Source organism: Pongo pygmaeus, chromosome 18 (genome assembly GCF_028885625.2).
Source record: "Pongo pygmaeus isolate AG05252 chromosome 18, NHGRI_mPonPyg2-v2.0_pri, whole genome shotgun sequence".
Lineage (NCBI taxonomy): Eukaryota > Metazoa > Chordata > Mammalia > Primates > Hominidae > Pongo > Pongo pygmaeus.
Genome location: NC_072391.2, coordinates 23,771,749 through 23,782,107, shown reverse-complemented (window position 1 = coordinate 23,782,107; position 10,359 = coordinate 23,771,749). Strand labels below are relative to the sequence as shown.

The following is a 10,359-nucleotide window of genomic DNA, read 5'->3' as shown; positions in this document are numbered from 1 at the left end:
CCCCATCTCTACAAAAAATGAAAACATTAGCCGGGCGTGGGGGCACATGCCTGTAGTCCCAGCTACTTGGGAGGCTGAGGCAGGAAGATCACCTGGGCCTGGGTGGTGGAGGCTGCAGTGAGCTGAGATCGCACCACTGCAGTCTAGCTTGGGTGACAGATCTTGTCTCAAAAAAATAAAACAAAACTATAACACACATACAAAAAAGTATATACGTTTTAATTGTACAACTCAGATTTTTACAGACTGAACATACCTCTGTAACCAGCCCCCAGGTGAAGAAAGAGAACAGGACCCGCCCCCTGCAAAGGCCCCCTCATACCCCTTTCCAGATTCTTCTTCCTCTCCCAAGAGTAACCGCTCCATGGATTCATTTTGCCTATTTCTGACCTTTATTTAAATAGCATCATACAGCGTGCATTTTGTGGCATCTGGCCCCTTTGCTATTTGTGATAATTTGTGGTTGGTTTTTGAATGCCTTTATCTTTTCCGTTACCTGAAACAGTTAGTGAAAACCACAGTGGTTTAAAAACCAAAAAACAAAAAAACAAAAAAACAAACAAAAAAAAAACGAAGAAGAAACACCAGATATGGAAGGTACATAGGTCATTGTCCGGTAATGGTTTATGATGTGAAGAAGAAATGACTCGTATTTGGTTGATGTTTCCACTTTGGATTTTCCAGGTTTTGGTGATTTTTGGTAGTAATTATTTACTTTTTGATTAATTCTGGGGTCTTGAAGGGACATTAACCCTCTTCCTAGCTTTTGCACAAAGCTGGATGGAAGTCATTTTCTCAGAATTTCTGTTTGCCAGAAAGAAAATTGAAGCCTTAGGTAAAAAAGAGAGGGAGAGATAACTGAATTTCTTATCTGGTATGTTCTGTTTCTGTTTTAGGTAAAATGTCGGTTCCAGGACCTTACCAGGTGGCCACCGGGCCTTCCTCAGCACCATCCGCACCTCCATCCTATGAAGAGACAGTGGCTGTTAACAGTTATTACCCCACACCTCCAGCTCCCATGCCTGGGCCAACTACGGGGCTAGTGACAGGGCCTGATGGGAAGGGCATGAATCCTCCTTCGTATTATACCCAGCCAGCGCCCATCCCCAATAACAATCCAAGTACGTGTGGCCTCGCAGGCCCCCCTTACCATTTCCTTGGCCCTCCACACTGGGAATCAGGAGAGTGACCAAAGTGACTCTACCAAAGAGTCTAAGTAAAGTGCCAGTACGTTCCAGTTTTAACCCCTTACCTTGAAATTCCACACACGGTCTTTTAGATTCCATGTTGGTGAGGCTCACAGCTTTTCCATAATAAAGTATGGTTTAGGATCTTTCCCATGATCATCATATACGAATCTTTTGGCACATCTCATGGAGGCACAACCAACTTTCTTCTGAGAATGGGAGTTTGTGTCTTAAGGGCCCGCACCCTTCCTCCTGAGGGCTGATGCAGAACTTCTGCCCTGAGGCCAGGGCCGAGGTAGGAATAGGGAGGAGAAGAAACCATCCTGAGCAAGGTGTGATTGTGTTTTCATACCAGCTCACCCTCAATGCAAGTTGCTCTTCTGCTTTTGAGCAACTAGATGGTCCCTGTCCTTTGGTGCTTCCTTCCGCCCGAGGGTGACCTGGTATGTCACTGCTTCAGTATCACAGGTAGCTCTGAAAGAAATCTTTAGCTCAGAGAGGGGGCCCGTGAATCAGACTGCCTGGGTTCACATAACCTCCTTGTGCCTCAGCTTCCCCATTTGTAAAATAGGTTTCATCAAGTACCTATTTACAAATATCAGTGAGTTGTTAACATGAGAGGAAGTACTGTGTGCCAAATACAGAGTACTCATTTGATAAAAGTGAACTCTTATTGTTGTGTTCAAGTTATTTTGAGCTGGAAGAGGATGAGATAATGACTTTAGATTCTTAGACCATCCTGTGATCAATAAATAGTTTCTTCTTCTTCTTTGGTTTTTTTTTTTTTTTTTTTTTGAGACAGGGTCTCACCGTGTTGCCCAGGCTGGAGTGCAGTGGTGCAGTCATGGCTCGCTACAACCTGAACCTCCTGGGCTCAAGTGATCCTACCACCTCAGTCTCTGGAATAGCTGAGACTATAGGCATCCACCACCTCACCTGGCTAATTTTTAAATTTTTGTAGAAATGCAGTCTCACTATTTTTCCAGGCTGATCTTTAACTCCTGAGCTCAAACGATCTTCCCACCTCCCTTGGTCTCCCAAAGTGTTAGAATTACCAGCATAAGTCACAGAGCCTGGCCCAAATAACTTATTCTTGAACCCCAAAAACACTTAATAAAATGTATGAACTGGGTATGGTGGCTTGCGCCTGTAATCCTAGCTACTGAGGAGGCTGAGGCAGGAGGATCACCTGAGGCCAGGAGTTCCAAACCAGCCTGAGTGACATAGTGAGATATTGTCTCTATGGAAATAAAATTAGCCGAGCGTGATGGCTTGCACCTGTAGTCCCAGCTACTTGGGAGGCTGAGGTGGGAGGATTCCTTAAGCCCAAGAGGTTGAGGCTGCAGTGAGCTATGATTGTACCCTTGCGCTCCAGCCTGGGCAACACAAGACCCTGTCCCCCCTGCCAAAAAAAAATTACACATAAGTGCTAAAGTATGATTCAATACTACTTTTCTGGAAGGAGGGTCTTTCTATGAGTATTACTAAGTTCAGTTAACTCTAGGCAGTAATTTTCCCCTAATTCATTTGTTATATAAATGGCATTCTAACAACGTAAAAAGGAACAGAAGGAAGTTGCTTTGACAGAAATATGAGCTTAACAACTGAAGTGCTTGACGATTTTCATCACCCCGGATTCTCTCTTTTTTTTTCTTTTTTTTTTTTTTTTTTTGAGGTAGAGTCTTGTTCTGTTGCCCAAGCTGGAGTGCAGTGGCACGATCTTGGCTCACTGCAACCTCTGCCTCCCGAGTTCAAGCGATTCTCCTGCCTCAGCCTCCCAAGTAGCTGGGACTACAGGCACGCGCCACCATGCCCGGCTAATTTTTGTCTTTTGAAACAGGGTTTCACCATGTTGGCCAGGCTGGTCTTGAACTCCTGACCTCTGGTGATCCACCCACCTCAGCCTCCCAAAGCCAAGGGATTTGCTGGGATTACAGATGTGAGCCACCGTGCCCGGCCTGGATTCTTTTCTGATTCTTGCGAATGTTCAAACATGTTTTCACATAGCTTTTTCTTCCTAGCATTATTTTATATTTTCATTTCTTGTATCAACACAGTTCACGAGCTTGTTGTCTCACAGAGTTGGCCTGCGTTTCCTGGCTTGGTAAACTCTACCCTTATCATTGGCTGTCAGAGTTTATCAAAGGGTCTGTGTAAAGAGAGTGGATTGTTTATCAAGAGCTGCTGGGCACAGTGTGAGGCTGTTTAAAATTTATTTATTTGTTTTTGGGACTGAGCGTTGCTCTGTTGTCCAGGCTGGAGAGCAGTGGCGCAATCATAATTCACTGCATCCTCAATCTCTCAGACTCAAGTGATCCTCCCACCTCAGCCTCCTGAGTAGCTGGGTCTACAGGCATGTACCACCACGCTGGGCTAATTTTTATAGTTTTTCATAGAGATGAGGTCTCGTCATGTTGCCTAGGCTGATCTCAAACTCCTAGGCTCAAGCAATCCTCCCACCTCGGCCTCCCAAAGTGTTGGGATCAGAGGTATGAGCTACCGCGCCCGGTCCTCCTTTCTTTTTGAGGCTGAATCATATTCTGGTGGATGGATAAACTCTGCTGTGTTAATTTATTGGTCCATCGATGGACACATGTGTTCCTTCCCCTTTTGGCTCTCATAGATAGCCAAACGATGAACGCGTGCTATGAACATGGATATACAAATATAATATTTGCTCGCATCCCTGCGTTCCTCTCTTTGTCCTGTAGTGAATGCTATTGGTCTTGTTTCCTGAGCAGCCTGTGTTTGTCCCTCTCCCTTTCATCAGTTACCGTGCAGACGGTCTATGTGCAGCACCCCATCACCTTTTTGGACCGCCCTGTCCAAATGCGTTGTCCTTCCTGCAACAAGATGATCGTGAGTCAGCTGTCCTATAACGCTGGTGCTCTGACCTGGCTGTCCTGCGGGAGCCTGTGCCTGCTGGGGTGAGTCTACCTCCCACTTGGCCCCAAGCCCTCCTGCCCTTCTCTCTGGGTGCTGGCAGGGGTGGGTTCGCAACTGCACCATGCTTGACATTCAGGGCCAGACGTTTGTGTTGTTTTTTTTTGAGATGGAATCTGGTTCTGTCGCCCAGGCTGGAGTACAGTGGGGCGATCTCGGCTCACTGTAATCCCCACTGCTCAGGTTCAAACGATTCTCCTGCCTCAGCGTCCTGTGTAGCTGGGATTATAGGGGTGCACAACCACGCCCAGCTTATTTTTAGTAGAGTTGGCGTTTCACCATCTTGGCCAGGCTGGTCTCAAACTCCTGACCTCAGGTGATCTGCCCGCCTCGGCCTCCCAAACTGCTGGGATTACAGGTGTGAGCCACTGTGCCTGGCCTAAGACATTTCTTTCTTTTTTTGTGATGGATTCTCACTCTGTTGCCCAGGCTGGAGTGCAGTAGCACGATCCTGGCTCACTGCAACCTCCACCTCCCAGGTTCAAGCTATTCTCCTGCCTGAGCCTCCTGAGTAGCTGGGATTACAGGTGTGCACCGCCAGGCCTGGCTAATATTTTGTACTTTTAGTAGAGATAGGGTCTCACCATGTTGGCCAGGCTGGTCTCGAACTCCTGACCTCAGGTGGCCCGCCCGCCTCAGCCTCCCAAAGTGCTGGGATTACAGGCGTGGGCCATCATGCCTGGCCCAAGACATTTCTTTATTGTAGGAGGTGTCCTGTGCATTGTAGGATATTGAATAGCATCCTTGGCCCCCACCCGCTTGATGCTAGGAGCACCACACTCCCCAGTGTTCTGAACAAAAATGCCCCCAGGGAGGCCAAGTCATCCCTGCTGGTCTAAAGCATATCAGTCCCCAGAAATTGGTCTTCCATCTTTTCTTCTTGCTTATCTGCTGAAACCACACCCTGTGTATAGGGACAAGCTTCACAGCTGCTTCCAGCTGTGTACAGGGCAATACCCTTAGGGATTCCTTTTTCTTCTAGAATTTCATGACCTAAATAATAATGTTTTGCTCGAGCCCGAGGGAAGCTTTAAACAATCTGTACATTAAAATTCTTCATAGGAATCGCTTCAAAACTTCTTATCTTTTTATGACCCGAAGTATTTTTCCCATTACTCATGCAGGGAAATTATATAAATATTTATGTCTGCACCAAGGGTATTATGTTTAAAGAGATAATAGTTTCTGTTCTGGGAGAAAAATCTGAGGAAACACAATCAATTTTTTGTTTCCCACCAAGCAGGTAAAAGTAGCTTCCTTATTCCTGGCCACGTGAGCCACTCAGAAAACCCCAAGGGTCTCCATTCTTTTCCTTGAAGGAAACAATATTTGTGAGTTTCAGGAGCCTCATGCAACCGGCACATTCCTCTACATTGTCCTTTGGTGACTTGAGGTTGAGAAGGAACAATATTTCTCTTCCTAAGTTCAATAAGAGGCTCAGAGTCCCGGAGAGTTTAGTTAACTTCCTTGAGGTCATGTGTTAAATAAGGAAGGAAGGAGACAAAACAGCTTTCTGGGCACCTGATTCCCCCTCTTGCCCATAGGACTCTGCTGTTGTCTTCATTCCGTGGGCAGAAAATGCTTAAAAAAAAAAAAAATCCATTGCCTCTGGATATTTGTATTAAAACAAATTTTTATCTTTGAAATCGGGGAAAGACGGAATAGAAACTTACTTGTTTTGTTTTGTTTGAGACTGAGTCTTGCTCTATTGTCCAGGCAGGAGCGCAGTGGTACGATCGTAGCTCTCTGCAGCTTTGATCTCCTGGGCTCCTGCAATGCTCCCAGCTCAACCTCCTGAGTACCTGGGACCACAGGTGTGTGCCACCATACCTAGCTAATTTTTAAATTTTTTTTTTTGTGGAAGCAGAGGTTTTACTCTGTTGCCCAGGCTGGTCTTGAACTCCTGGACTCAAGCAGTCCTCCTGCCTTGACCTCCCAAAGTGCTGGGATTATAGAGGAATAGAAACTTACATTGAGAATCGGCCTATGCCAGTCTGGCTTTAGAAATCGAGGCAACCTTTCTTTTCCTCCCTTTGTTCCTTCCTTAAACATGGTAGAGTGGGTTCAAATCCTGCTTCTCACTAGCTATGTGGCCATGGGCAAGTGACTTTACCTCTCTGTGCTTCAGTTTCCCCATCTATAGATGGGGGTACGGGGCAATAACACCCACCTCAGGGGCTGCTGTGGATAAAATATGTGTGTATGCTGCCTGGAGCCGCGCCTGTACCTATAAGCCGTAGGTTAAGATTCCTGCTGAATGGACTGACTGCCCTTATTTGAGCTCTGGAAAGCTTAGGCAATAGGAGGAAATTTCTTTCATGAGATAATTTCCTCATCAGAATATTTCCAAATTCTGCTTTATGTAAACTAGCGTCTTTCTGTAAAAGGTTGAGTTTTAACTCCGTTTTTGGCAAACATTGGTTGTCAGGCTGTCTGAGATTCCTGCCTGTGTGTGCCAATGGTGGATTATGTAGGTTAAGAGGCGTTATTTGGGGAACTCTACTTGGTTGCTGTAAGAAGCAGCCTGTCTATATGGAAAAGAGATCAGTAAGACGGGGGTTGGCAAAACAACCCTGGAGCCAGGCGCCTGTTTTAAGTTTTACGGGAACACAGCCACGCCTGTTGGTTTTTGGATTCTCTGTGGCTGTCTTCTCATTCCTAGGGCAGAGTTGAGCAGCGGCAACAGAGACTCGATGGCTCATCAGGATGAAAGTATGTGGCCGGGTGTGTGGTGGCTTCCACCTGTAATCCCAGCACTTTGGGAGGCTGAGGTGGAAGGATCACTTGAGGTCAGCAGTTCAAGACCAGCCTGTGCAACATAGCAAGACCCCATCTCTACAAAAACAAACAAAACACAGCAACAAAAAGACTAAAAGATCTACTATCTGTCCCTTTGCAAAAAAAGTTCACCAAGCCCATCTAACACTTTGAAAGACTCCCAAATGACCCCAGATTTGAAAATAATGCTCAAAGGGGCTCTGTCCGTAGGAGGAGCCTTAGCATTGGCTGGCATGTTAATTTCCTAGGGGTGTCATCACAAATTACAACACACCTAGTGTTTAAAACAACAGATATTAACTCTCACAATTCTAGAGACCAGAAGTGCAAAATCAAAATGTCAGCAGGGGCCGGGTGTGGTGGCTCTCACCTGTAATCCCAGCACTTGGGGAGGCCAAGGCAGGTGGATCACTTGAGGTCAGGAGTTTGAGACCAGCCTGGCCAACACGGTGAAACCCCATCTCTCCTAAAAATACAAAAATTAGCTGGGCCTGGTGGCATGCACCTGCAATCCCAGCTACTCAGGAGGCTGAGGCAGGAGAATTGCTTGAACCCAGGAGGACAAGAACTGCTTGAACCCTGGGCAACAGAGTGAGACTCCATCTCAAAAAAAAACAAAAACAAAAAACAAACCAAAGACTAAAATGTCAGCAGGGCTCAGCAGGGCCACGCTCCCTCCTAAGGCTTTAGGGTGAATCATTTTTTGCCTTCTCCAGCTTCTGGTAGCTGCAGGTGTTCCTTGGCTTATGGCCTCATCACTCCAGCCTCTGCCTCTGTCTTCACATACCCTTCTGCCCACTCTGTATCTCTGTGTGTCTTCTCCTCTTCTTCTGAGGTCATTAGGTTTTAGGGGTCCACTTGGATAATCCAAGATGATCCCATCTCAAAATTCCTAATTATACTGGCAAAGACCCTTTTTACAAAGAAGGACATGAACATGTTTTTGGCAGCCAGTGTCCATCCTGTTGTGGTCAGTAATGTGCTCCGTGTGTCTCTCTCTCCTTCCAGGTGCATAGCGGGCTGCTGCTTCATCCCCTTCTGCGTGGATGCCCTGCAGGACGTGGACCATTACTGTCCCAACTGCAGAGCTCTCCTGGGCACCTACAAGTGTTTGTAGGACTCAGCCAGACGTGGAGGGAGCCGGGTGCCGCAAGAAGTCCTTTCCACCTCTCATCCAGCTTCACGCCTGGTGGAGGTTCTGCCCTGGTGGTCTCACCTCTCCAGGGGGCCCACCTTCATGTCTTCTTTTGGGGGGAATACGTCGCTAAACTAACAAATCTCCAAACCCCAGAAATTGCTGCTTGGAGTCGTGCATAGGACTTGCAAAGACATTCCCCTTGAGTGTCAGTTCCACGGTTTCCTGCCTCCCTGTGACCCTGAATCCTGCCATCTAACTGTGATCATTGCCCTATCCGAATATCTTCCTGTGATCTGCCATCAGTGGCTCTTTTTTCCTGCTCCGTGGGCCTTTCTGGTGGCAGTCTCAAACTGAGAAGCCACAGTTGCCTTATTTTTGTGGTTGTTCTGCCCAGAGCTCGGCTGAACCAGCCTTTAGTGCCTACCATTATCTGATCCGTCTCTTTCCATCCCTTATGACAAAGATCTTGCCTTACAGACTTTACAGGCTTGGCTTTGAGATTCTGTAACTGCAGACTTCATTAGCACACAGATTCACTTTAATTTCTTAATTTTTTTTTTTAAGTACAAAGAGGGGCTATTAACACCCAGTACAGACATATCCACGAGGTCATAAATGCATGCTAGAAAAATAGGGCTGGATCTTATCACTGCCCTGTCTCCCCTTGTTTCTCTGTGCCCGATCTTCAGCGCCCCTTTCCATACAGGGATTTTTTTCTCATAGACTAATTATATGAACAGTTTTTATGACCTCCTTTTGGTCTGAAATACTTTTGAACAGAATTTCTTTTTTTTTTTTTTTTTAAACAGAGGTGAGGTCTTACTATGTTGCCCAGGCTGGTCTTGAACTCCTGGGCTCAAGCGATCCTTCTGCCTTGGCCACCTGAAGTGCTGAGATTGCAGGCATGAGCTACCGTGCTGGGCCTGAACATAATTTCAAGAGGAGGATTTATAAAACCATTTTCTGTAATCATATGATTGGTGTCATTTTTCCATTTGCCAATGTAGTCTCACTTAAAAAAAAAGGAAGAAAAAGAAATGGATAATTTAATCTACTGCCTTTACTTGGGGTTGATGTGGTTCTTAAACACCTTCATCATGGAACTCTCAAAGTGGGGTCCGTTTTGGGTTCCTGGTGGTGGGTTTTGAAAGATAAGGGAAAGCACATTTTGAGCATGTCTGGGTACCATGGTGCAGATGCTTGGGAACCAGAACTGTTTCAGAGGAATCTAAAGTCTGATTTTAGTTTTCAGAGACACAGCTTGTTGTAAAACATGAGAAGACCTGATTTCTAGGACTCAGGCAGCAAGCCAGGATTCTAGGTTGGCTGCTGTGTCATCTTTGAAGTCAAGACAAAGCTGGGCTCAACCTTCAAGAGTCCTCATTTTGATAATAATTCAGCACAGGGAACTCATGTGAATATTACTATGTAGAAATAAAACCTAGACCTTGAGCGAACCTCTGTATATTGGTTGAAAACGATAGTGGTAACCATTGATCCCCCTTCATTTGATGTTTGGAAAATTCCAGTAATTATCATTTTTGCAACGAATATGGATACCACATAGTACTTCGGTGTTACCTGCTTTTGAAAAATAAAGTCTTTGGTTCACCCGGTGAACTATTTATGAGTTCTTTTGGTGTGATGAAAGGGCTCATGTTGCATTTCCAGCCATTGCTACAAAGAACCTTTATTTGCTCAGTAACGGTAGAAAATCCTTCCCGATTAAAAACTTCAGACTTGCTGAATATACTGCGATGTCAAGATGACCGATGTTGAGTTGGGTGGATTTGCTAACAAGTCAGATTTGAACATGAGGCTATTGGAACCCAATAGGCGTCATTGATGGCGGCAAGCCACAGCTTTCAAGTTTTAATAAAATGCACAGAAGAGAACTGTCCCCATGCATTCTCTGAACAAAACATGCTTTGTGAGATGCTAAAAGGAGAGTATTGTAACATGTCAGGAATATGGATGCCGCCTTCCCCCATCCTTTGCTACCTGATGATACAGCTTCATTTTGCTAGATGCAAGGAAATAATGTCATCTTGGTGTGGCTTACATTGTCATTTAAACCCTAAATTACAGTCTTGAAAAATTGCTGCTTTCCAGATCTTGATTGTGTAGTTTCGGGGCCATGCATATTTAGCAGTTTGGCTCAGATGGTGGCATATACATGATCTCAAGCTATTATTAATTACATATGCAAAGTCTTCAAAACAAGAGCCCTATTTCAGGATCGTAAAAACATGTATTATACGGAACTTTCATGTCAGATGCCTGGAGTACGAAGCGTTCATTGGACATTCCATT

General features: G+C 45.5%; 1 protein-coding gene across 1 annotated transcript; it reads left to right on the top strand.

The window, feature by feature from the left end:
* The first annotated feature begins 901 nt into the window (after window positions 1–901).
* Window positions 902–9,666, top strand: LOC129015901 (lipopolysaccharide-induced tumor necrosis factor-alpha factor-like). Its single transcript, XM_054454600.1, has 3 exons — window positions 902–1,121; window positions 3,958–4,114; window positions 7,917–9,666. Exons 1-3 carry the CDS (start codon window positions 902–904, stop codon window positions 8,023–8,025), a joined length of 486 nt encoding a protein of 161 aa, XP_054310575.1. The 3' UTR covers window positions 8,026–9,666.
* The last annotated feature ends 693 nt before the right edge of the window (window positions 9,667–10,359 follow it).

What these genes read in the sequence shown, in the direction of transcription:
- LOC129015901 (XM_054454600.1), top strand. Translation starts at nt 902, where the DNA reads ATGTCGGTTCCAGGACCTTACCAGGTGGCCACCGGGCCTTCCTCAGCA. An exon ending in CATCCCCAATAACAATCCAA is followed by an intron (nt 1,122 to 3,957) that starts GTACGTGTGGCC and finishes CCCTTTCATCAG; the next exon opens with TTACCGTGCAGACGGTCTAT. An exon ending in GGGAGCCTGTGCCTGCTGGG is followed by an intron (nt 4,115 to 7,916) that starts GTGAGTCTACCT and finishes CTCTCCTTCCAG; the next exon opens with GTGCATAGCGGGCTGCTGCT.